The 25,354-nt window shown below is 47.5% G+C and overlaps 3 protein-coding genes across 4 annotated transcripts; 1 reads left to right on the forward strand and 2 right to left on the reverse strand.

Annotated features, from left to right (window-relative positions):
• Nucleotides 1-372: 372 nt before the first annotated feature.
• On the reverse strand, nucleotides 373-3,531 carry NDUFB2 (NADH:ubiquinone oxidoreductase subunit B2). Its single transcript, XM_081879034.1, has 4 exons — nucleotides 3,354-3,531; nucleotides 1,994-2,135; nucleotides 1,172-1,275; nucleotides 373-453 (listed from the first exon to the last, which is right to left on the reverse strand). The coding sequence occupies exons 1-3, from the start codon at nucleotides 3,449-3,451 to the stop codon at nucleotides 1,201-1,203; spliced, it is 315 nt and encodes a 104-aa protein (XP_081735160.1). The 5' UTR covers nucleotides 3,452-3,531; the 3' UTR covers nucleotides 373-453; nucleotides 1,172-1,200.
• A 102-nt stretch (nucleotides 3,532-3,633) lies between these two features.
• LOC309351330 (uncharacterized protein) lies at nucleotides 3,634-12,641 on the forward strand. 2 transcript variants are annotated; one of them, XM_081878908.1, is made up of 11 exons: nucleotides 3,634-4,062; nucleotides 4,725-4,930; nucleotides 5,261-5,614; nucleotides 5,983-6,077; nucleotides 7,518-7,665; nucleotides 8,328-8,559; nucleotides 9,477-10,033; nucleotides 10,364-10,478; nucleotides 10,888-11,392; nucleotides 11,870-12,125; nucleotides 12,392-12,641. In XM_081878908.1, the coding sequence occupies exons 2-9, from the start codon at nucleotides 4,727-4,729 to the stop codon at nucleotides 11,157-11,159; spliced, it is 1,977 nt and encodes a 658-aa protein (XP_081735034.1). In that variant the 5' UTR covers nucleotides 3,634-4,062; nucleotides 4,725-4,726; the 3' UTR covers nucleotides 11,160-11,392; nucleotides 11,870-12,125; nucleotides 12,392-12,641. The 2 variants fall into 2 exon arrangements, with proteins under 2 accessions (XP_081735034.1, XP_081735035.1); XM_081878909.1 differs by lacking the exon at nucleotides 3,634-4,062 and adding an exon at nucleotides 4,095-4,219.
• A 1,722-nt stretch (nucleotides 12,642-14,363) lies between these two features.
• On the reverse strand, nucleotides 14,364-24,784 carry ADCK2 (aarF domain containing kinase 2). Its single transcript, XM_081878919.1, has 8 exons — nucleotides 23,080-24,784; nucleotides 21,732-21,878; nucleotides 21,325-21,453; nucleotides 18,339-18,434; nucleotides 17,428-17,679; nucleotides 16,302-16,430; nucleotides 15,786-15,839; nucleotides 14,364-15,256 (listed from the first exon to the last, which is right to left on the reverse strand). The coding sequence occupies exons 1-8, from the start codon at nucleotides 24,040-24,042 to the stop codon at nucleotides 15,110-15,112; spliced, it is 1,917 nt and encodes a 638-aa protein (XP_081735045.1). The 5' UTR covers nucleotides 24,043-24,784; the 3' UTR covers nucleotides 14,364-15,109.
• Between the last annotated feature and the right edge of the window lie 570 nt (nucleotides 24,785-25,354).

Genomic DNA, 25,354 nt, shown 5'->3' on the forward strand with positions numbered 1-25,354 from the left:
AAAGGCCCAGTCCCTGGCATCTCCAGGTAGGGTTGGAAGGGTCTCCTGCCTGAAACCCTGGAGAGCCATTGCCCGGCAGTGTAAACAATACTGAACAAGATGGGCTGGTGGTACAACTTGGTATAAGGCTGCTTCCTCTGTACAATCCCTTTCCTAGTCAAACCCCTAAATAAGTGTTTCTGAAGGAGAACATGTAGCCACACTAAGTCGCAGCAGGCCCTTAGTTCTGACTTATTAGGTAGAAGATATTTATGGAAGTCGGGATTTTTACACAATTGAAGTTCTAGTACCAAATGCGCATGAGTTTTAAAATACAATACGTTGTAAACACCCCCACCCCGGTTTGAAAACACCAGCACTTCCTCAAACAGCTGTGATCTGGTTAGTTAATTTTATTTACAGCCTGAATTAAAGTCTCTGTAAAATGAAGTCATTTGTAGATCTCGCAGGAGCCTGCAAGCAGTAAGGACAGATGGTTAGTTGGGCTGATTTGCTTCAAAGTGCACAAATCTTAACTAGAAACAAGAAAAATAGGCCATGAACAAGGCAAGCGCATCTTGCCACACTAAAGTTTCTTGCTGATTTTTCAACATAGAAAATGGGCGAGATTAATATTTCAACTGCATGGTTGGGGGCGGGGGGGAGTGGTATTCAGTGCTGCACATGCAGAGTTCTGTTCACACAGTAGGACTTATCTGCACACCTCAAAATCTGCTCCTGAGATGGACTTTGAGGGTGTGCAGGGGGCTGGAGAGATGAGTGGGAAATTCTGTTGTGCAAATGCACATCTGCAGTAGCAGAACAGCTGTATTGGACATGACCCAATGTCTGCTCTACGACCTTCACATAGCTTCATTAATTGCCAGTCAATTTCTACCATCAGTGAAAACTAAGCTGTTAATCGAAGACAGCACCATCAGTTTACATAACATCTTGGATCCGGAGAAAAGCAAATCGTTTGTGAGTTCCTGGGGGGTCAGGAACCTAAAATGGATAATGGGGAAAACGGAGATAAAAGTGGGAAAGTGCAATGACATGTACCTCAAACATGCTTATACTGTAACTGGGAATGGGTATGAAGGGGATAAGTGGCCGTATTCCAGAGCCACTTCATTAGTTTAGCCTAGGAAGTGATAGTCATATAGAACGTCATGTAGAAGTGCCATCATACCTAAACTTGCTTAGAACAAACTATTCAAGTTATTCTTCATCATCAGGAGGGATTCCCAGCTCTTCATCTGTCCACTGAGAAGCATCTGGATAAGGAAAGTGACCCTGTGTCGGATGGGAAAAAGAGAAAAGATTGAACACTTTACACCACCAAGGATACAGAAACGTGTTTTGGGACAAAGTCTCTGGCTTCTACGCAGAGACAAATATAACTACAACAGAGTCTCAGCTAATGAGTAAAGCTTTAAGCCAGGAGTACTTTGGTATACTTAAAAAACTTATATGTAACCTCTCTTCAGCAGCAGCCTTTAAAAATGGTTCTGAAACCAGATGTTCCAAAATAGGGCCACAATATCGTTACCTAGGACTTGGTCTTACAATCATATTACACCTGTGCTATATCAAATGTAGTGGCTTCCAGTCAGTTTCCAAACCCAATTTAAAATGCCAATCTTAACCTTTAGAGCCCATAATGGTTTGAAGCCAGGTCACCTGAAATATCACCTCCCATATATACCAAGATGCTCTTCAGAGGCCCTGCTCTGTGTGTCCCCAAGGGAAGCAAAGAGGGTGGCTATTAGGAAATGAGTCTTCTTGGAGCTGACACCCCATCTATGAAATATCTTCCCTAGAGAGGCCTGACTGGAACCTTCTTTATGATCTTCTCAGCAGCAGGCTTTTTCTGTACAGTAATCTCAAATCCATCTCGTGCACACAGCTAGGTAACGGGACATTATTTTTCAATCACATTCAATACTTCCTCACCTCACTAGAGAAGATAACCCTGATGCTATAGTCTTTCCCAGCCCATTCAAGCTCTCACCAGCACAACATCAGGATCATGCCAGAAGTTCCACAGGATCCAGAACCACATGAGCGCACTGAGCACTTCCCCCTTTATCTGATGGGCCAGCGGAGGCTCTACATAGTGGCGGTACTTGAAGACACGCACCTCTCCACTTGCGCTGCAGGACAAACACATGTACATAGAAGCAAGCGTCATGAACAATCAGGGCCAAAGAAGAGCAGAAATTGTGCAGAATACACTGGTACCTCTGGTTAAGAACTTAATTCGTTCTGGAGGTCCATTCTTAACCTGACTGTTCTTAACCTGAGGCACCGCTTTAGCTAATGGGGCCTCCCACTGCCGTGGCGGCACTGGAGCACGATTTCTGTTCTCATCCTGAAGCAAAGTTCTTAACCCGAGGTACTATTTCTGTGTTAGTGGAGTCTGTAACCTGAAGCTTCTGTAACCCGAGGTACCACTGTATGGTATTGGGATGCCAAATATGGCCTTACAAGCCACTCTATTTGTCCCCCAGAACTCTCTCCAGGGCACAAGTTCCTTGTGTGCTTTTGCCTCGTTGGAATGCGCACTTGAACTGCCATATTGCCCCTTGCTTGCCTGGAAGGGGGATGGCGAGATGCAGTGGTTCGTGCACCTCTGCAGAAACCTCCGACTTTTGCACAAGGGTAGCATAACCTATTGTACGAGTCGCACCCAGGCCACCTCCGGCTTGCGGCCCCCAGGAATACCTCTACTCTATGTAATGTTTTAGTGATGTATGGAAGTGAGAGCTGGACCATAAAGAAGGCTGATCGCCGAAGAATTGATGCTTTTGAATTATGGTGCTGGAGGAAACTCTTGAGAGTCCCATGGACTGCAAGAAGATCAAACCTATCCATTCTTAAGGAAATCAGCCCTGAGTGCTCACTGGAAGGACAGATCCTGAAGCTGAGGCTCCAATACTTGGGCCACCTCATGAGAAGAGAAGACTCCCTGGAAAAGACCCTGATGTTGGGAAAGATGGAGGGCACAAGGAGAAGGGGGTGACAGAGGACAAGATGGTTGGACAGTGTTCTCGAAGCTACCAGCATGAGTTTGACCAAACTGCAGGAGGCAGTGGAAGAGAGGAGTGCCTGGCGTGCCCTGGTCCATGGGGTCACGAAGAGTCGGACACGACTAAACGACTAAACAACAACATGTAATGTTTGTTTAGAACCGGGCTGCAGGCTGCACGTATTACTGGGGCGACCCTATGTTGCGACGAGCCTACCATGCGGGGTTGTTGTGTCTTGTAGCTCCAGAGGAAGAGTCCCCGAACATTCCATCCCTCCGTTCCACTGCTTTGCATAATTTGCCCCGCCCCCTGGCACGCGCGGTGCGCCCTCCCCCCGCTTACCGCCGGACTCCCGCAGTCGCGCCAGAACTGCTTTGGGCACGTAGGACCCGGGCGGCCAAGCGCAACCCGCCGCCCATCCGCCAAAGAGACCCCGCCATCCTGGCTGCCGCCGGCGGAGCCCTTCAACCCGCCACAATGTCACTCTCCGCTACCGGGTAGGCCTCGGCTCCCAATAAACCGCGCTCTGATTGGCTGCCGTAGCTCCGGCTCTCTTTGGCGCGTTCCAATTCTAGTCACTGAGAGGGGGGGAGCAAAAGGAATCACCGTTGAAATATTCCCGCTAGAGAAGGTCAACATACATTTTCCGCTTCTTTTTCCGTGGATATATATTTTGAAAAGCTGAAGAGAAGCGCGAGTTGTCCTTCCAGAGCTCCCTACACTTTCCAAGCGATGCTTCCCCCCCTTCTGTAGAATGGACCAGTCTGGAAAGTACCAAAGCTTTTCGCTAGGGGAGGGGTGTGTACGTGGTTCGTGGCTGTTTTCTCCCACAGAGCGGTGGGCTTGGTTCTCACATCCGAGACGCAACAGACATGCCCCTGTCAGGAAATGTAAGGCCTTTCATATTATTTGAGGGCTTCGTAAATGAAAAGAAGGACTTCCTTCTCATCTCCCCCTGTTCAGGTGTTGAAGATGGTTCCGTCTGTGGTATCTGGTTGCCTGGCAACGGGCTGAGACTTCAGTATCCTACAGGAGAAGAAGGGGGGATCAGGTGAGATGCGGGAGAGAACAAGACGAAGTGCGGGGTGGGGGAGAGAATGTATCCTATGCGGGAGGAGAAATAACAATCAGTCCCATTGAGGTCTTGCAGCTTCCACTTGGGACATTCCCCGAAATGCTTAGAATTGCAGCCTCAGTAATTCGCTGACGTTGCTGTACTAGTTCCTGGTTATTTATTGCATGAAAGTTCAAAACACTGAAAAAGAACTAAAGCTTTTATGTCCCTGAGCCAGTAAACTTTGGCACACGATGTCTAATATAATAAGCAATAATAACCAGCTTCGGCATGGTGTTCTCATTCCTGAGGAGCCCCTGAATCCGAACCCAGTGCTAGTTCTGCTCAGTGTAATCAACTCACTAAAATGACTAGCCAGGGCTGACTTCACCCCATTAATTTCAATGGCTCTACTCGGAGTAAAACTTAGCTGCATGCACACACTGATCTGATCCAGAGCTCTGCCTCTCCCTCAGTAGTGCTGCCAGAAGTGATTATTACCATAATTATTACCGTTATATACCCCCGTTAGAAGAATTAAGGGTCTGCCGAGCAGAAGGTGCCCCAAACACAACTAGGCTGGCTTATCAAATTTTGAAGTGTGTAAAGTAGTAAACATAGTAATAACGATCCTGGTGCTGTTGTTGTTTGTCATTCAGAAATGTCCAGAATGTCCCATCGCTGTTCTACATTACCCTTGTTGGCTGACATCCATGAGCAGAATGTGGCCTTTGTGCTTTGCACCTCAGAAACTGAGACCGCCAGCCTATGTATCTTGAAAGAACTCCTCATAAAGACTCTTTTTTCGCTGGCCCACAAACCAACAGATTCCATGTTTGGCATTGTCAGCTGTGCCAGCCAGCAGGTAATGGAAAAATTATCAATTGAGTGGTATAGAAAAACCATACCAATATAGGTATCTGTGACTCTTCCCAAGTATGTTGAACGCCAAACTGCCATCAACCCTGGCCAGCATTCCCGCTGGAGTCCAACAACCTATGGAGGTTCTGCATACCTGGTCTAGGGGTACTATCCACAAGCAGCTTTGTGAGCAATTGGTACTCTGAATCAGAACAACAATAATCAGTACACCACTTATGGACTCCTGGAAATGTGGGTGGGTGGACTCCCGGAAATGTGCAACCTTCTTAATTGTACTTTGGCCTTTGTTTTCACCCTTTCATTTCCCCTCCAGGTGCTAAAATGGCAGAAAAGTTTGGTAGAATGTTCCCTCCGCAGTGTCACTGAAGCAGCTGCCTGGATCAGAGCCCTTCAGAGCAGCAGTGGAGCCAGTGTTGTGATGGCTGTGGCAGCAGCGCTGGAAGACCCCTTTTGCCAAGCTGTGTACCTGTTCACCAGTGGGCTACCTGAGCATGCTGTGGAGGAAATCAGTAGTCACCTTAAGGAGGCAGAGCAAGCGCACCCAGTGCACATAGTATACTTGGTAGGAAGCAGAGGGGAAAATGAACACGGGACACAAGAAATAATGGAGGAAGTGGCCAAGGCGTCTGCTGGTTCCTTTCAAGCAATCAGCCTCAGCTCTGATGAGGTAAATGAAAATTGGATGAAGCAACGTTGACTCTGAGGGCTCATTCATACATGTCTGGGCACCACTTGATTTTTCATCACTTGATGTGTCAGTCTTCAGTTAGCCAAATGTGTGAGCTAGTCTCTATTGGAAAAAAGTGCACTCAGAAATACTACAATTCTTTTTGTGGCTTTAGATCTATGATGACTCCTTTAGACATGCAAGTCATCGCTTGATATGTTAACAGTCAAGTGATGGACATGCATGTGCAAATCGAGAGAATCAAATTGTTGGAAAGGATGGCATGAAGTCCTAACAATGCAAGTAACTGTAACGGATCTTTCAGATCCCTTACTACTTTGTGATTCTGTATTTCCGCAATTTTCTAGGATATTCCTGGCTGCAGTGAAAGCATTTGCCACTCTGATTGTATGTGCAAGCAGCCCTGTTCCTCTCTGCTGATAGGCCATCATGCTACAGCACGGTAAGTTTAAGGACTGTGGATCTTTTAGGTTAATAAGTCCTTAGAATGGCAACTGAATCCGTATTGGCTTCCATGTTTCTTCAGCCTTGATTTACATAAGTCTGAGTGATCCTAATCATCCAAAAGCAAAGTTATATGTAAAAAGTAAAGGTGCCAGTGCTGGTCCGCAAGAAAAAGTGCAAAATCCATCGTTGGGCAGTACGTACCTTTTTATTAGGGCAACCAAAATGTCACAAAATAATGAGTAAACTTTTGGGTTCTGCAGAACCCTTCGTCAATCTTTTTTTTATATATAATTTTTATTAACAGGCCAATCAAATCACATTAATTCCAAATCACATTAGTTCCGAATTATACAGCCAAATTTTTAAAATTTTGTTGGGGGTACTCATACTTCGAGCTCCGAAAGGGATCCAGACATCACTCTTGCTGCTGCTTTAATTACACAGTTCTGTCCAGATAGTCTCTTTGTTATTTTCCTCATCTTCTTGTTGTTATCATATATTCCTTTCTTTGTGATCTCTTGATAATCTTCAAGCGGGTTGAAAAGAAACATATCCTGTGTGGATTTACACTCTCCAAGAGCCATATCACATAAAGAACAGATGCCATTTCCATACCTCCATAAAGAACATTCCCACAGTCTGTCTGTTGATTTCCACAGGCCTGCCAATCTGTATCTCAGGGGGCCCTGCCAGGTCAAATTCACAGTCCGATAACCATATATTCACATTCCGATGACCATGGTCCTCCTCCCCCTCGTCCTCCTGTGGGCAGGCCTGTCTTAACGAATCTCCATTTGTAACTGCGTCACAAAGCTTTCTTTCCATTCCCGATGATTCCCACCTTTGATCAGTAATTCATTTCCACACAGTTCTTAATCTCCTGCTTGTGATTAGTAATTTGCAACGATTCTTACTCACATAAGACAAAAAAAGAAAAGTTTTTTCCTCCCCCCCCTTTCCGTTTCGCTTGGACATACTGATCTTTTAATGATGAGTCTTCTCTTAATTTATTGTCCAGCCCGTCGCTCCGCATCACAGAGATCACATTAATCAGCAGTCTTTACTCCCGATCTTCACTTGAAGTACAATATGTGCATTTGCTTCTTTTTCCAATTATATATTTTGAGCTGATGCAAACCAGTGTGCGATTAGAGACAGCATCCGGGAGAGCCGACCCCACCCGAGGGCTTCGTGCCTAGTGCCCTCACCCACTTCTTTCGAATCCGGGGGTGAATTATGGGCACAGCAGGCAAGGCAGTGCCCCCCATTCCCTTGGGGGGCAAGGGAGGCTGCATACTCCCATATCAGCTTCTTAATTACCTCGTGCGGGTCAGAGAGATGTTATTGTCGGCCATCTTCCAATGCGCCCCCTGGTGGCCCCCCCGAACCCTTCGTCAATCTTGTCCCGGCACATGTTAGTTTTCTATACCCGCAGATTTCCTTCGGATGCTTGGAGCCCAGTAAAGGAGGATTTTGTTGACTGGTCTCCAGAGGTTTACAATTTGCAGAGGGGAGTTCAAGTCCTCGCCAGAAGAGAGACAGATGGGTTTTACTATCTGGGTCACATTGTCCAAGAGGTTAAGGTGAGCTCATTTAACTAATGTAGTGCTTCTCAAATTGGATTTTAGCAGATAGTTTTGCTCACTCTCTTCTAACCTTATTCTCTAGAATCTAGATGTCATGCTTAAATGCTGCTTCCTATATATAAAATAATAATGCTAACTAGTGAAGTGATATCCTTGCATTTTATGTTGGGGGTGGGGGAGTGGAGTGGAATGGGGCTCAAAAGATAAAGTAAGATTACAAGCAGTGAGTTTTTGTGTGATGGTGCTCACCAGTACCATGTCGGTTGCCCTCAAGACCACAAGGAAGGGAAGTTTAACTATTTATTTATCTATGCCATCATATGAGATCCTTATTTCTGTGCCTCCTCCACGAGAGGGCCGGAGCGTGGCAACACAAGAAAAGGCCTTTTTGGTGGTGGCTCCCCATTTGTAGAATGTTCCCCCCAGGCAGGTTTGGCTGACACCTTCCCTATACACCTTTAGGTGCTGGGTGAAAACGTTCCTTCTTCAACCAGGCCTTGGGCTAATTAAACAATCTATGGCCTTTTAAACTGTGTGTTACTATATTATGTGTTTTTGTTTTTTTATATATTTTTATATTGTAATCATTGGATGAAGGGTGGTATAGAAATTTAATAAATGAATGAATACATGGCAACATTGCTGGCTTAATCTTGCAGGGCTCCAGAGAACACGTTCTGATTGAGTTCCAAAGATCTTGGCAGTCCCGGAAAGGCAAGATCCTGTGTCGGATGCAAGAAACACCCCTTTACGATGTCATCCATTATGAGGATGCCAGGTGGCAGCCCTTAGCTCCAGGAGATGCAGTCCTGGCTCCGTGGGACAAGAAAGGTGAACGATACGGTCCAGGCGTGATCCTTCAGGTTGCAGAGGCTGGGCCTTCTCATTCAGGTGCTGCTTGTTTTGTGCCCTTTCCTTTTCTTTTCTTTTCTTTTCCTTTTAATTTAAATGTTTTATTAATGACAAAACACAACAAAAGAAACATCTGGCAAAAGAAACATCCAAGTTTGAAAAAGAGCTAACTCACAATAAAGGAAAACATATCTCAGGAATATACAACTATTTATTTGAATGGGAAGTGAAAAAAGAGCAAGTTAAAGTTGTAATGGTGAGATGGGCACAAGATCTCGGATATAATATCCATATGAAACAATGGGAAAGATTATGGAGAAAGGATATAAAATTCACGGCGTGCTATAATCTTAGGGAGAACGTAATGAAAATGCTTTATAGCTGGCACCACACTCCAGCCAAACTTGCTAAAATGTATAAAGGTAGATTACCAACCTGCTGGAGGTGCAAAAAAGAGACAGGGACATACTTACACATGTGGTGGGATTGCACAGTCATCTGGGAATTTTGGGACAAATTATATAATGAATTCAAAAAGCTATTCCGATTTACATTCAGAAAAAGACCCAAAGCCTTCCTCCTAGGAATAATGTCAGTGGAAATCAGAAAAGATATAAGGCCATTGTTTATGTATGGAACAACAGCAGCCAGAATATTAGTGGCAAGAAATTGGAAAAATGAAACAGCGCCCACGATAATAGAATAGCAGACTCTTATGATTGAATACCTCGAACTGGCAAAGATGACGGGGAAAGTAAGAGGGCTCTCAAACCAGAAAGTATACAAAGAATGGAAAATATTCAAAGATTATTTAAAAACATATTGTCCATAAGCTCCTGCAGCCAATCAGAAGCCGTGCCTTGGTTTGGTTTGGGGAATACAACTGCTGTCCTAGCAGAGTGGCATACATTGTGCTTGCTTCTAAAATATGGTTTCATATGTATTTCTGTTTACAGCCTTAAAAAACAGCAAAGTGCTGGTGAATTTCTGGAATGGGCAGACTAAGAACATGTCTGCAGATGTTGCTCTGAAGATCCCTCCTTCTTTGAGTGAACGCATCGTCCTTGAGCTTCAGATGCCATTAGCAGCCAGGCAGATGTTAGTGGAGCAGAATCCAGATTATCCCTATGTTGTGCCACCTGGATACAGAGCTTCAGGGCCTTGCCAGCAGAGCTATTTAGGTGAGATGCACTGGCAAGATACTCCAAAGGACTGCTGTGTTGGTGCTGGCTGCAGCTCTGCCCATCACCCGCTTTGCCACTGCTGCTTCCAGGCTTGGGAGTCCTTTAGGCCTCCCATTTGCACAGTGCAACGAGATGATGCCTTGATCCCCGGAACCAAACTGAAAAAGGAAGAACTGAGCAGGAAGATAGAAGAGCAGCTTTCAAAGGGAAGGCTTCCTATTTCAGGAAGTAATGAGAAGGAACAGAGCAAGAAGCTGAAGGAAGCAGACGGCATTGCAGATTTAAAATCCCGGGAAGAGATGGAAAGCACATTTACAAAACCAAACAAGGTATGTCGTCATGTTTATGATGGCTGCAAAAGTATTATAATCCTTGGTCCCTTTATCTTGGGTAAGGATTTGTTTTCCCCCAGAGTACGGTCACACAATGTTATAAACGTTGTTGAAAAAACCAAGGATTCACTATCATAGTCAGATCACAGGCAAATTTCCAGGTGAATGTTGCCTTTATAATGTGCCATGTACTATGTGATGATGCTGTAGAAACTCAGCACAGTATAGTAAGTTTTCCCAGCCCAACCACATAAAGTCAATTAGTGTTTCAATCACTGTCACTCTCCTGTGTGCTCTTTAGCTTTTTATTCTTTATTGATTTTACAGGACCATTCGAGAGAGGGAGTGTCAGAAGCTTCACAGGAAGGCCAAGGCACCATGGTTGATGTAGCTGTCAACACAGACAAATGCTTAATTCAGCATAAACAGCAAAGACGAAGAGGTAGGCAGCTGTGATGAAGGCAATCCAGGGTCTCACAGTGACTTTCCAATAGGTATTGAAATATAAGAGTATCAGCCAGCAGATTGGCATAATCAGATGTATGGTTGGCACATCACATGCTCCTTCCCTTTCCTGTCTGCCAACCCCCCAGGCTGCTCCTTGATATACAAACCAGCAAGTGCGCATTCAGCTTCCTCCTGCAACAACCAGAAGTGCCCTCCTGCACCAGTCAAAGGCTGGTCTAGCCTGGTATCTTGTTTCCCGCAATGATTGACTAGTCACTTTCAAGCTTCTGTAGATTCAAGCATTTTCTTGAATGTGTCTCATCAGATCAAAGTCTTCATATACCTGTGCAATTATTTTTAATGACTTGCCTCACTCTAACATGGACTTTTTTTTCATACGGTAGCCCTTTCCCAGTTCAACAAAATCCCATTTTCTGCCCAGCCATGCCAAAGGAGTCCTTCTCGGAAGACGTACGCTGCAGATCCTTCCCAGCGCCAGGCAATCTTTAACTGGGTGGACCAATCACTGAAGGAAGACTATTCTGCTGTCAAATCGGTTTTGCCCATCAGAAGAAGCCACAGTGCACCTCCCATACAGGTGAGGACACCCCTCTGTCTCGGCCTTTCTATGCAAATGACCACACCTGACTTACCTGAAGCAGCATTTCGGTGTTAGGTTGGAACAAAATCCAATAAGAGATTAGCCCACTCCAGAGAAACCCATCCCAATATGATGGAATCCCTCATTCCCTTTCAGAGAATAGTGACTCGAGATGGTCCAAGAGAGAGGGGCATCAACACAGCCAGGATGGAGTTCAGACGGCAGAAGATGGAGCAGAGGCGGCTTAAGGAGGAGCAGAGGCGGGAGGAGGAGAACCTCAGAAGAGAACTGCTGCTTGACAACAAGAGGTAATGAAAGGAAGGGGTTAAGGGAACCTCTTCCATCCTAGAGGGGCCCCAGAAGTGACTTCAGTCCACATTGCTTAAAATTTTGGGGCCTAGTAGACACAATTTGAGCCACACAACTCAAGTTAATTTTTTGCTGTATATATTTCAACAATCCCAACATTTGAGAGTCGGTAGCACAGATGATGTAAAGGCGCTGAAGTACCGCGGTACAGCAATTTTAAGCAAAATCCGAGATGTAGTAAATTTGTTTTTAAAATGTGGTGATCTGTTGTGGAACGACCCTATTGAAGAAGATGACAGTGGGTTACCCAGACCTCATTGCTGGTCACAAAGCCCCCCGCCCTGTAACAGTCCAAGCTTCAGGGCCCCCAAAATGGAGGTCCGCCACTGCTTTAGGCAGATCCTCTGTTTTATGCAACAGGCTGAGCATGGCAGACTAAATAGCACTTTACTTTCTCTGGAACTTCTTCAAAATAGGCAGAGGTCACTCCAGCGAACCTTGCAAGGCTCTCAAAAGCAGCAGGAGAACATTGGGAGCTGGACCAAGTGGCACACGAAGCAGCAGCTGAGGGCTGCAAGAGCTGAGACAGGGAGAGGGGAATCCTGCTTCCAGGAAGACCTAAAGAACAAAGAGGAACAAAGGCTGGACTTCTTAAAGGCACAGCGCCAGCAGAGGGAAAAGCGGCTGGCAGAACACCAGGAAAGAATTGATGACCATGAGAAAAAAAGACTGGTGAGGGCTGTTCTCTTTGGCTCTTCTCCAGTTTCTCAAAATATTCTAATCACATGGAGCGAGATGACGAGCAGGGCAGGTTTACCTGCACATTCAGAAAATCCACCTTCTGAGCCAAGGAAAACCTGACTCTGCACTCAGATAAATTAGGTCAACCAAATGTATCTTCAGAACTGCTTTATTTGCACAGTGTACGTATTTCGACTGCAAATACGCTGTAAGGGGGGAAAGAGCTTAAAGTCCCTTTTCTGTGTCCTTTTCTGCAGGAGCTGCTCAGGAACAGAATGAAATCCATGCAAAACAACTTGGAAGCCGCAGCTCAGGAGCAGGACACACAGAGGAAAGAGAAGGCGGCTGCCAAATTGCAAAAGCTCCGAAATCAGGACTGGATGTCCCAGCAGGTGGAGAAAGAGGAGCAGAAACACAAAGACCTCCACCAGTATCTCAGAGAGCAGAGTCTCCTGACACTGCGTGCCTCACTGTTGCCATAAAAACATTGTCGTCTGAATAAGCCCACTTCTGGAACAAAGCTGCTGTTACGAATGTTCGCATGTGCAAGGCAGTATGATGTTGAGTGTCGTAGAAATGACCCCACTGAGGCCATCTTCAGACAATGGCTTATCTGAGAATTGGGAGGGTAGTATTCTGAACCTGCTTGCAGGACACAATTTTTTGGTGTCCTATCCATTTGTGATCTAACTGGTTCACAGTGGGTCTGCGTCATGCTTCAGGCTGTTCCTGGACAGAGGATCAGCTGGTCCCCACACCAGGGATCACCACTCTTTTTGGACCAGTAGGCAGATGTCAAATTTGGGGAGAGCTGTGGGTTCCAGTCACTAAATGACTGACATGTGGGCATGGCGTAATGCAAAATTAGAGAAAGCTTAGCACAGGAAGCCTATTTCGAATGCTATTTCTATTTCCAATGCTGCGCAAGCTGGAACGTGTACAGAGGAAACCAAGCCTTATGACGAATGGTTAAGGGAGCTGGGTGTGTTTAGCCGGGGGGGGGAGGAGTCTGAGAGGAGATATGATAGCCATCTTCAAATATCTAAAGGGCTGTCACATGGAGAATGGAACAAGCTTGTTTTCTCTTGCTCTGGAGGGTAAGACTCAAACCAGTGGATTCAAGTTACAAGATAGGAGGTTCCAACTAAACATACAGAAAAACTTTCTGACAATAAGAGCTGCTCGACAGTGGAATGGACTCCCTTGGGAGGTTGTGGACTTTCCTTCCTAGGAGTTGTTTTTTTTTTTTTTTTTAAGCATTTGTGATGGATGCTTTCGTTCAGATTCCTGCACTGAAGAAGAGTTTGGATTTGATATCCCGCTTTATCACTACCCGAAGGAGTCTCAAAGCAGCTGACATTCTCCTTTCCCTTCCTCTCCCACAAGAAACACTCTGTGAGGTGAGTGGGGCTGAGAGACTTCAGAGAAGTGTGACTGGCCCAAGGTCACCCAGCAGCTGCATGTGGAGGAGCGGAGACACGAACCCGTTCACCAGATTACGAGTCTACCGCTCTTAACCACTACACCACACTGGCTCTCCTAGATTGAACTAGATGACCCTCGGGGCCCAACACTACAATTCTGTGACTCTATGATTCTGATTAAGTCTGGAGTTTTTCAGTGTCAAAAGTAAGCAGAGACCAGCAGAGCTGGCTCCATGTTTTGAGTAGCAGCATCTTGGGCAAAATGCCCCGAAGCGCCCACTAGCCATGCTGCCACCTGTGGCAATAGCAGCTCCTCCTCATCCGGACAACAGCACAGGACCAGGAGTGCTAACCGCATGGGGTACCCAGTGCTGCCACCATCTAGGAAAGAAAAGATGGCTGCCTTGTTGCTCTCAGGTCAGTGTCAGGCTCTCCCAGGGCTCGAAGGCCTCAGCAGCTTCCAAGGACACCATCCTCTAAGGCCAGCCCTGCAGACCAGGTGGAGCAGAAGCAGAACAGTTTCCACTACAGACCTGTCAAGTGGGTAGTCCATCATATCAACATGGTGCAACAAGCTCAAGTTCAGCAGCAATGTTCAGGCATCTTTCTCTGCGACTGATTAGCAAGTCCATTGTGTGTGCCGTGCCACAGGCAATACGTCACAGAAAAGCAGTGTGAGGGGCTGCCGTCCTCTTCGTCTAAGCAATGCTGAACCACACAAAGGGCCTCTTCCCATTCAAAACTGTTTATTCATAAACCCAGTTTCCCCAGTATCAAAGGTGACAGTTAGAACCAAATCAATCCATTTGTAAAAACAAGTATTTTTTAATTCCCCATGTGGACAGAAGCAGCTGCTTAGCATCATAAGAGCAAAGGGCACCAAGACAGAATTTCAAACATGTCATGTTCCAAATGCATTTTAGACAAATTTAGCAAAGATAGGCAAGATTCTTATCATGCACCATACCAATATTAAATGAAGAGTGTTTGCTTTTCATTCTGAAAGTACAGTTTGATGTATAAGCTGCCTTTACCTTTCTGATTCTTGGCAATGGAGCAAGGCAAGCGCTGAGGCTGTAAACAGGCATGATGCCTTAAAGCTTGCAATATTGGGGAGATGGGAACAGTCTCTGGTAGGCTCACCTATCTAGAGGTGACTTGATAGGGAGCCCAACCCACACAGGGCTGTAATTTCCTTTGAACTACAGGAGAACTGCATTCCCTAAACCCACCTGTGGCTCCCTCCAGACCTTGCTGTACCCAAACTCCCTGGCCAGCACAACCAATGGTCAGAGATAATGGGAGTTGTAGTTTCCTGGAGGGCTACAGTTTCCCCACTCTTGCCGTAATGGGAATAGATATCAATTATCACAATCCAAATGGAGATGTTTCAGCCCCTGAACACTTCTGGTCTCAATATGGATAAACTGAACAGCAGTTCTCAGCCAAGTCTTCCGGTTTTAAACGTAGAGGTTGAAAGCCACCCGACGGGTAGCAAATGAGTAGTTCTTCAATGAAAGGGCCTCAAATGACCACCCTAACCAGTGTCCATCACTGTGCCAGGAGGGGACTTGGAGCTTTGATTAGAAAAGGTTTAGCTGCCTTGAGGATATCCAGTTCAGGGTCCAGTGAGCGTCCAAGGCCTTCCAAAACCATAATGGCAAAGACCACAGAGGCAAAGTTGCTCTCCAGCTTTACCTGGAAGCACAAAAGTCACCAAGAAGGTAAAAGTGAATCATTGCTGTACGGAAATCAATACCAAGTCTTATTTGCTCTGCAAGCCAAGAAAGAGATTACAGTATATGTGACCACATATTGAGATCCCTAACAATGCAAATATTTTTTCCCCTGTTGCTTTCATTGATTATTCTCATATGTTCACTGCTAAACACTTCTAACATTTAAACCTAGCATCCTTATACATTCTGTCCAGCTGGCTGTGTAGAATTTCCAGTGTGTGTGGGGATGGGGAAGAGGAGCAAGGAAATTCAATTTAACTTACACTTCTGGGTTTCAATGCACAACATAGCAGCTTCTGAGCACAACACTGACTCATTTTTAAAGGCTTTTTGGCACTTTTGAATTTTGGACTAGGATTAGAATATGCAATCTTTTTCTGTTCCAGTAAGTTCCCCATTCCAAGTTAAACTCTGGTTAAACATCCTTCAGGTGACATGGTCTGGTGCAGCTGTGAAGAAGAATAAACCTAACACAGAGATGATCTCACCTGATGCGTCATCAGTAACTTGAAAACACTGGACAGCAGGCTTGCTACTTGGAACTAGAATGCAAAGGGGTTTAAAATGTCATTCATTTCATTCATCCAGACACTGTAACTGCAATAGATGGTCCATTGGCCTGATACAGCAGGCTTTCATTATTACATCTTGTTGTCTGTGATACAGAGATATAAAAATCTGGATATATTGCATTTATTAATTTATGTATTCATATATTTGCACTGTATACTCATATTGGAATATTTAGAATTATATATAGTGTCGGTTTAACAAGAGAAGAAACAGTAATTGTTTTTCATTGTTTTAATTTTTGGAATTTGTTGCATGCATAATAAAATTATATATATCAGTGTGTGACACTTGCATATCAGAAATTGTACACCTAGAGGTGGGATTATCACTTACAGTAGACTTAAGCAATCTGTAGAATAAAGCATTTTCTACTTTGAATTATCATGCAGCCACTTGAGAGAGAAGACCAAGCTTTGATGTGGGCTACTGACCTTTCCCAAAGCTACAGTGCTGTCCCTGGCCTTTGTCACCAGCTCTGCCATGTCAGCTTTGAATCTCTCCACATCCTTGCACCGGTTAGCTCTGGAGTGATGAAGGATTAACTCTGCCACTCTCTCCCCCTGCGGAATAAATCAGGCAGCCTATTCACCCAAGCAAGACTCAGGTACTCTTCCTCGTTGAGCAAAATTTACAGAGACAGAGCTTCTATTCTAGTTAAAATAGAGCTGAGCTTGAAAATTATTGCAAATGAAGCTATTCTGTGAGGCTACAATTGGAAATGTTTTGTTTTGTTTTGTTTTACAACCTACATTGGCTCCCAGTGTGTTTCCAAGCACAATTCAAAGTGTTGGTGCTGACCTTTAAAGCCCTAAATGGCCTCAGCCCAGTATACCTGAAGGAGCGTCTCCACCCCCATCGTTCTGCCCAGACACTGAGGTCTAGCTCTGAGGGCCTTCTGGTGGTTCCCTCACTGCGAGAAGCCAAGTTACAGGGAACCAGGCAGAGGGCCTTCTCGTTAGTGGCACCCGCCCTGTGGAACGCCCTCCTATCAGATGTCAAAGAGAACAACAAATACAAGACTTTTAGAAGACATCTGAAGGCAGCCCTGTTTAGGGAAGCTTTTAATGTTTGATGCATTACTGTATTTTAATATTTTGTTGGAAGCCACCCAGAGTGGCTGGGGAAGCCCAGCCAGCAGATGGGTGGGGTATAAATAAATAAGTTGTTGTTGTTGTTGTTGTTGTTGTTGTTGTTGTTGTTACAATCAAGTGGTTTATCAATTTTATGGCATAAATAAATAAGAAAGAAATATACTCTGGGTGGAATTCAACACAGCGCTAAGGAGATTGTTCAATCAGCGCAAGCATTTCTGCTCGCCCAATGGAAGCATCTCCCTTCTCCCCATTCATCCCCATTCATTTTGTGAGATCTCCAAACCCTCTAGAGTGAATTGTGGTGTGGAGGAAGCCCCACTGCATCAGCAAGCGTCCCTGCTCCAGCTTCTGCTAGCAGAACAGAGTAGCTGAATCCAGCCCTAGAAGCTGCCATGTCCAGCCCAAAGCCAAACTGGATCTCCATTACCAGCTGCTATGAGAAATGGTTGAAAAGAGCTAATACCTGCCCTAATACCACAGCAGTGAAGACCGCCCGGAAGTTCTTGAGATCAGGACCCTGCAGCTCTGCTATGATTCCTGCATCCAGAAGCACCAGGCGAAGTGGGGGGCGAGAAGGCTGCACTTCCAGAATGAGTGTGTCCAACAGGTCCACAATGGTGGTCCGGTCCTCGGGGTGATCACGGAAGTCCTCTGCGCCCTGGACCAGGATATTCCCAGGGTGCAGGTCAGCATGGACAAAGTTATCAACAAACACCTGAAGGATTGAAAAATCACAACTTGGCTGAAAAAATGGCAACCCGAGAGCTTCTCAAATCAATGAAGTAATTTATTAAGAGGACAGGCTCTTGGTGAGTAGTAGGATATTTTGCTCTGCACATTTAACTCCTGGGTTTAATCTCTTGGATCACCATATCAAGGCTGCCAGGAAGTAGCAGGGCTGGGAGATACCCACTACCAGACAGGCGACATAGTGTATTGAACTGGGCAAGCAGGAGCTGCATTAAAATGTTGCTGCATAGAATGCTTCTGTTTGCAGTTCAGCTATTCACTCCTCTACAATCCTCTATTCCATTTCTCCCACCCAGTTTTCTAGGTCTACTCACCACACAACATGCCAGCAGCATTTCTTGAACTGTTTTGGGGTTCCCTCACTCCTTAGGCTTTTCCTACTAAAGGTTTTGTTAATTTTTTTACTTCCACCACCTTCAGGGTTGCCAAAAAGCCCCTCTCTTGTGACTGGGTGTTGTCATTTGGGCTAAGGTACAGGCCCTCAGAGAGTTGATTCCAATCGTGTAACTGAGGGGCTTTCTGATCAAAAACTTGAAAATTCATACAGCAGATTCTCTGCCTTGCAGGCTGGCTGCAGAGGCAAGCCAATCCTAAATTGCAAACCAACCAACAGAGGCCTCTTACCATCTTTAGAATCATGTCCATACCCATCTGAGCTATTTTCCAGCGCAGCTCCTTTGTGGCCTCAGTCTGCAGGTACTGGGATATGGGCGTGCTCTCCTGAAGCAGAAAGAACCTAAATCAGGAAAGCCCTTTGAGCTTGTCAGGGGCACATTAATAAGCCTTTTGGAGGACAATGGGGATAATTTTTAAGGGGGGAAGGAGATCAAAGGGGAAGAGTATATGCTGTTGCTGACCACCTGGTGTGATCCAGCTTTCTCCTACTGTCATTCATGAATTTTTGAGGCTGCGAAGTCTCAGCCCCTGAGGGTTGGAGACATCCTATCCTCGTGCTAGTCCTGCACAACATAGAAATGTTATTAGGGTTTTGTAGCCTTCTGAGATTGGGCTGGATGAATCCCAAGCTGGGCTGGATGAATCCCAAGCTGGAATTAAATTCGCCGGAAGAAATATCAACAACCTCAAATATGCAGATGACACAACCTTGATGGCAGAAAGTGAGGAGGAATTAAAGAACCTTTTAATGAGGATGAAAGAGGAGAGCGCAAAATATGGTCTGAAGCTCAAAATCAAAAAAACGAAGATCATGGCCACTGGTCCCATCACCTCCTGGCAAATAGAAGGGGAAGAAATGGAGGCAGTGAGATATTTTACTTTCTTGGGCTCCATGATCACTGCAGATGGTGACAGCAGTCACAAAATTAAAAGATGCCTGCTCCTTGGGAGAAAGGCGATGGCAAACCTAGACAGCATCTTAAAAAGCAGAGACATCACCTTACCAACAAAGGTCTGTATAGTTAAAGCCATGGTTTTCCCAGTATTGATGTATGGAAGTGAGAGCAGGACCATAAAGAAGGCTGATCGATGAAGAATTGATGCTTTTGAATTATGGTGCTGGAGGAGACTCTAGAGCAGTGTTTCCCAACCTTTTTTGGGCAAAGGCACACTTGTTTCATGAAAAAAATCTCGAGGCACACCACCATTAGAAAATGTATAAAAAATTAACTCTGTGCCTATATTGACTATATATAAAGTAACTCTCTTTAATAGGAATCAAATAAACACAAAGAAAGTATTTTATAATTACTTTATTATGAAATAGTAAGTACCGTATTTTTCGTCCCATAGGACGCTCCGTCCCATAGGACGCACCTACTTTTTTGAGGGGGGAAATAAAGGAAAAAATTTTTTCCTTTATTTCCCCCCCAAAAAACCAGGTCGGGGAACAGTGGGATGGCGGTGCTGCGCCTCCCCGCTGTCCCCCGAGCTTGTGGGGCTGGCCCATGTCTGCCTGGCGCGAGGGGCGCTCTGCTTCAGGGCGCCCCGCGCGTCCGGCGGCAGGCTACAGTCCGCAGCATGGGGAACCCTCTGTTTCAGGGCGCCCCATGCGCCCCCCGGGTGCGCAAGGCTTGCGAACACGAGCGCGGAGCACGGGGCGTCCTCCGAAGGGCGCCCCGTGCTCCGCGCTGCCAGCTGCCGCCCGCAAGCCTTGCGCTCCTGGGGGGAGATCCCCCGGGTGCGCAAGGCTGGCCAACACCAGCGCGGAGCACGGGGCGTCCTCCGAAGGGTGCCCCGTGCTCCGCGCTGCAGGCTGCTGCCCGCAAGCCTTGCGCTCCCGGGGGGAGATCCCCCGGTGCGCAAGACTTGCCAACACCAGCGCGGAGCACGGGGTGGCCTCCGAAGGGCGCCCCGTGCTCCGCGCTGCCAGCTGACGCCCGCAAGCCTTGCGCTCCCGGGGGGAGATCCCCCGGGTGCGCAAGGCTTGCGGACACCTGCGTGGAGCACGGGGCGTCCTCTGGAGGGCGCCCCGTGCTCCGCGCTGCAGGCTGCTGCCCGCAAGCCTTGCGCTCCCGGGGGGAGATCCCCCGGGTGCGCAAGGCTGGCCGACACCAGCGCGGAGCACGGGGCGTCCTCTGGAGGGCGCCCCGTGCTCCGCGCTGCAGGCTGCTGCCCGCAAGCCTTGCGCTCCCGGGGGGAGATCCCCCGGGTGCGCAAGGCTGGCCAACACCAGCGCGGAGCACGGGGTGTCCTCTGGAGGGCGCCCTGTGCTCCGCGCTGCAGGCTGCTGCCCGCAAGCCTTGCGCTCCCGGGGGGAGATCCCCCGGGTGCGCAAGGCTTGCGGACACCAGCGCGGAGCACGGGGCGTCCTCTGGAGGGCGCCCCGTGCTCCGCGCTGCAGGCTGCTGCCCGCAAGCCTTGCGCTCCCGGGGGGAGATCCCCCGGGTGCGCAAGGCTTGCGGACACCAGCGCGGAGCACGGGGCGATGGGATGTGGGAGGGAGCTCGCTCCCCGCCCCGCGTGTGCTCGCCGCCACCGCCCCGCCTCTCGCCGCCCGACTCGCCCGCCTCCCTCCCACGGCACACCAGCCGACGTCCCGCGGCACACTAGTGTGCCGCGGAACACCGGTTGGGAAACACTGCTCTAGAGAGTCCCATGGACTGCAAGAAGATCAAATGTATCCATTCTTAAGGAAATCAGCCCTGAGTGCTCACTGGAAGGACAGATCGTGAAGCTGAGGCTCCAATACTTTGACCACCTCATGAGAAGAGAAGACTCCCTGGAAAAGACCCTGATGCTCGGAAAGATGGAGGGCACAAGGAGAAGGGAACGACAGAGGACGAGATGGTTGGACAGTGTTCTCGAAGCTACAAACATGAATCTGACCAAACTGCGGGAGGCAGTGGAAGACAGGAGTGCCTGGCGTGCTCTGGTCCATGGGGTCACGAAGTGTCGGACACGACTAAACGACTAAACAACAAGCCTTCTGAGGCCAGAACACTTTTGTCAAGTGATGATCAGCAGAAGTGGCCCTGCTCTGTGCACCCCCTTTTTCACACCCAAACTGCTGTGAGGGTGTCAACTTTATTAAGCAGCCCAGCTGCTCACAAAGGGGTCTGCTTGCTAGGCCAAAGAAACCTCCTGCTCTCCTGCAGCTGTCTGGACAAAAGATAAGCCAGCTCTCCCTGTCCTGCACATTCCACATTCTCACCTCATACGTTTCCACGAGGATGTTTCTCGTCACGAAAGGGCGAAGAGGAACTGGGAACTTCACATAATCCACAGCCTGGAAGTTAAGACGGAAGCGTTCCAGGTTCCTTGCTTCATAGCGCAAGTCAATCTAAAGAAACAAACTGCAGAGAATCAAGAGCAGTGGTGCCTGAAGACAGGGAGTGAGGACCCAGGCAAAGCCAGCTATTTCCAGTTTTGTGCCCATCCTCTTCCCTGCTGAGTTGTACAAGGACAACACAGGGATGGAGGAGGAGGAAACTAACAAGGCAGGGCCAGTAAGAAGTCAGGCAAGTGGGAGCTGGCTGAGGGTAGGCAGAAGTTAAGGTGCAGAGCCCCATGAACCAGCCTCCACTGATCAAGCAGACCCCAAACCAAAGTTCTTCCCACCTGCTGAATCATTAGTTTCTCAAACTCCTCCACAATCTCCGTCAGGCTGAGCCACTTGACCCCCGGGAGAAGCTCAAGGAGTCGACTGCCAGTCTTCATCAGAAACAGGTCCATTTGGACCTGGTCAGCTAATCCGGGGTGCAGCACCTATGCAAACGAAAAAAGGTAGCCAGATAATTCCTTATTACATGCAATTGTCAAGCCAGTCGGGATGGGTAACCTGTGGCCCTCCAGATGTTGCTAGACTACAGCTCCCATCATCCCTAACTATTGGCCGTGCTGGCTGGAGCTGACAGGAGTTGGAGTGCAACAACATCTGGAGCACCCCAAGTTCCACACCCCTGTTTTATAGGGATAAGATGACCAGACTGAACTGAACAGAAGATTCACAAGAGCAAGGGGGAACTTGCAAGTGGATCATGCACCCCATTTATAAGCTGCCATTGGCTGCCACCAGTGGGGAAACCAGCAGATGCTTGGGACAGGCCAAAGCTCAGAAGAGCACAGAAGATACCATGTTCTATCTCTGCCAACACCAGGTAGGTCTGAGACAGATTCCTCCCTTAAATCCTGGAGGGTTACTGCCAGTCAATGTTGATAATACTGACCAATGGTTGGACTTAGGGAGCATATTATATATTATATTATATTATATTATATTATATTATATTATAATTATTTATATACAGCCCTTCAAGGGTCACAGGGTAGCTTACAATATAGAAACAAAAAATATATATATCATAATAACAAACAAACAAATAACACCCACCACCACCCACCCACAGTTTAAAAGGCCATAAATTGAATTATCCAAAGGCTTAGGAGAAGAGGAATGTTTTCACCTGGCGGCTAAAGCTATATAATGAAGGCACTAGGCTAGCCTCCCTGGGGAGAACATTCCACAAATGGGGGGCCAACTGCAGAAGAGGCCTGTTTTAATGTCACCACCCTCCAGACCTCTCACACGAAGAAGGGCCTCAGATTATGATTGCAGTGTCTGGGTCAGTTCATAAGGGGAGAGGCGGTCCTTGAGGTAAATCCATCTTGTCAGCCTCTTCCTAATCACTACCACCATTTTGGACCTTTTCCTTCCAAGAATATGAAATGGTTTTAGTATCTGTTAAGTCAAATGGATAGCTTAGTTGGCTAGAGCATGGTGCCAAAATGCCAACTTTGCAGGTTCATTCCCCTAAGGGACATCTGCCTATTCCTGCATTGCAGGGGGTTGAACTAAGATGATCCTCAGGGTCCCCTTCCAGCCCTATGATATCTAAGTCAGAAGTCAGTCATACTAAGTGCAATAGGACTAACTCCGAGCTAAGGAAGCACATAATTGTGGTCTTACTTTAATGGCTACTGGAACAAGGCGGTCACTCTTGGGACAGGATAAAGCTGTGTCCAGGTATCCAGAAACAGAATTCTGCTTAACGTGTCCATCGAAGCAATCATTTGGAAGCAACCGACGGACACCACCTCCTTCAGAAATGCTTCCATCCTTCCTCTTCCAAAGCCACCTGAGGACTCCCTTAAGACCAGACACCTGCCAGGCTTCCAGAGCAGACTCCACCGCAGTGCCCTTGGAGAGTTCCTTCAGCACCGGCTGTCCAAGAGTGGAGATGTCCACGTAAGCTTTGTACACCTGGGCGATGCAGCCAGACCCAACGGGTTCCTGGCTGTCAAAGGTGAAGACCTTTTCCCAGCCTTCCCCCAGATATTTCTCCAAAGAACGTTGGGTGTAGCCCCAAGGGTGAGGGACCACCTTGATGTGGAGCTTGGAGAACTTGGCGCAGAACTCTTCGGAGAAGAGGTCCCTCCTTGTGCTTGCCCACTGCCCCAGTTTGATGTAGGTGGGGCCCGAAGACTCCGTCGCCTTGAGCAGAAGGTGGAGCCAGAGCGATGCAAAACCCGGGGAGACGTAGCTCAAGGGGTAAAGCCAAATCAAAGGCCCAAACTTCAGCAGGAGGACGCAGGCTCGGATCGCGAGGGAAAAGGCTAGTCCTAAACGCTGGAGGAAACCAGCTGGAGAAAGGCCCCCTTTGTTGAGACAGGCATCTCCTTTTATTTGGGCTCCTCCATTGGGTGCCCCTTCGCACCTTGCACCCCAAGGTAATCCCACAGCCCCCCAGCACACCAGAGAGGTCTTTACCAAGGCTTTGCATGGAAAGCAGCTTGGAGCATCGCCAGCGAAGAACCAGAGACGAGGCCCCCTACCCAATGTCCTTCCTGTACACAGAGAGCTTCTCACAATGAGGATTCTGGCATTAGAAAGGAAAACCCGGACAGTGGAAAAGCAGTACGATGTAGTCATAGTCCTGGAGACATCAAGGAGCAGGAGGGGGACGCCTGGAGGGGGCGCTGCTTATGTTCCCGGCCCCCACTTTGGACAGCATTTGAGAATAGACTGCAGAACGAGTTTACAAACAGGCAATCGGCAATCTTGAAACAGAGGCGGTTGCTGCGTCGCAAAACAAAGGAAGATTCCCGCCTACTCCCTAGGCATTTCTGCACCTGAATATCTGCTTTTAGATCATTTAATCTCAGGCATGAGCGGGCGTGGTGGCGTCATCATCCCACGGCCCTTCACCCACCAGCGATCCTGGAATCCATCAGCCCGAATTTCATGCAGGGTTAACGAGATCTGGAGATGCAGAGGTCACTGGATCCACTACCGGGGCGTGACCAACGAAGACCCGCGTTGCCACGGGTTCGTCTGGATTTCACTCATCACGAGTTAGCCTTCCTTTTTGTGCGCTTGGTCTTCTTCCGCGGGAACCCGCGCATTTATCCGCTGCTCCTCGTCGGTGTCGTGAGGAGCAGAAAGAGGTGGAAATACTCAGCATCATCAAATCGCAACTGTGAATCTGAGCTGGACCCACAGCCGGCGGATTGAAGGCTCCATCCGTAGAACTTCCACGTGCTCTTTGACCGGCTTTGCCTCGCGGGGGAGCGGATAGAACCAAAACAATACACAGCGTTCCAGTTCCAGGGACTTCCGCAAAGACAGAGTTGCGGGGCGGAGACTCCGCCTCTTAAAGATACAGCGCAGATGCAGCTGGCCAGAGCTTGGGAGTGGGAGGCGGCCACAGTATATCCCTGCAGAAGCAACGCGATGAGAAAAAAAGCAAGGGCATTCCGGAAGAAAGGACTGTATCTCTTTTTAAAATAAAAGCAGTGCACCTGATCATATGCATGTCCGCTTAGAACTAGAGTTTTCCAGTAAGTTTGAGTCTTACTGCTTAGGCCCCAACCGAGATCGCAGTTCTCCACTGCCGGCATTTCATATTAGCACAGCAAACTAGGAAGATTGTATCATCGCCAATTGTTTCTGTGGCGAATGGCCAAAGAGCCTTGAATAAACTTTCGCTTAATCGGTTTTTCATTCTACTGTAGTTACCCTGATTTATGACTCTTGCATACGCCTTCTCTCCTAGCCAGCTGTCGCGTGCTTCCACAGGCTGTGTATGGAATTATTTAAAATACTGTTTTCATTTGAATGGTGCTACCACAACCTTCTCAGACTATACGTGCGACGGAATACGGCATCGACCACTGGGGGTGGGGGGGATCTCTCCTTGTTAGAGAAATTTGTTCTATGATGGTTGCATAGGAGCCAACTCCAA

This window comes from Podarcis erhardii (assembly GCF_964252035.2).
Source record: "Podarcis erhardii genome assembly, chromosome: 10".
NCBI classification, from domain to species: domain Eukaryota; kingdom Metazoa; phylum Chordata; class Lepidosauria; order Squamata; family Lacertidae; genus Podarcis; species Podarcis erhardii.

Coding starts and splice junctions, on each gene's coding strand:
- NDUFB2 (XM_081879034.1), bottom strand. CDS start 3,451: ATGGCGGGGTCTCTTTGGCGGATGGGCGGCGGGTTGCGCTTGGCCGCC. Junction 2,136..3,353: donor GCGACTGCGGGAGTCCGGCG/GTAAGCGGGGGG, acceptor TTTGTCCTGCAG/CGCAAGTGGAGAGGTGCGTG. Junction 1,276..1,993: donor ATGATCCTGATGTTGTGCTG/GTGAGAGCTTGA, acceptor CATCCGACACAG/GGTCACTTTCCTTATCCAGA.
- LOC309351330 (XM_081878908.1), top strand. CDS start 4,727: ATGTCCAGAATGTCCCATCGCTGTTCTACATTACCCTTGTTGGCTGAC. Junction 6,078..7,517: donor GGCCATCATGCTACAGCACG/GTAAGTTTAAGG, acceptor CTATACCCGCAG/ATTTCCTTCGGATGCTTGGA. Junction 7,666..8,327: donor ACATTGTCCAAGAGGTTAAG/GTGAGCTCATTT, acceptor TTAATCTTGCAG/GGCTCCAGAGAACACGTTCT.
- ADCK2 (XM_081878919.1), bottom strand. CDS start 24,042: ATGACTACATCGTACTGCTTTTCCACTGTCCGGGTTTTCCTTTCTAAT. Junction 21,454..21,731: donor AGAAACTAATGATTCAGCAG/GTGGGAAGAACT, acceptor TTGTTTCTTTAG/ATTGACTTGCGCTATGAAGC. Junction 15,840..16,301: donor GCACTGTAGCTTTGGGAAAG/GTCAGTAGCCCA, acceptor TTTGCATTCTAG/TTCCAAGTAGCAAGCCTGCT.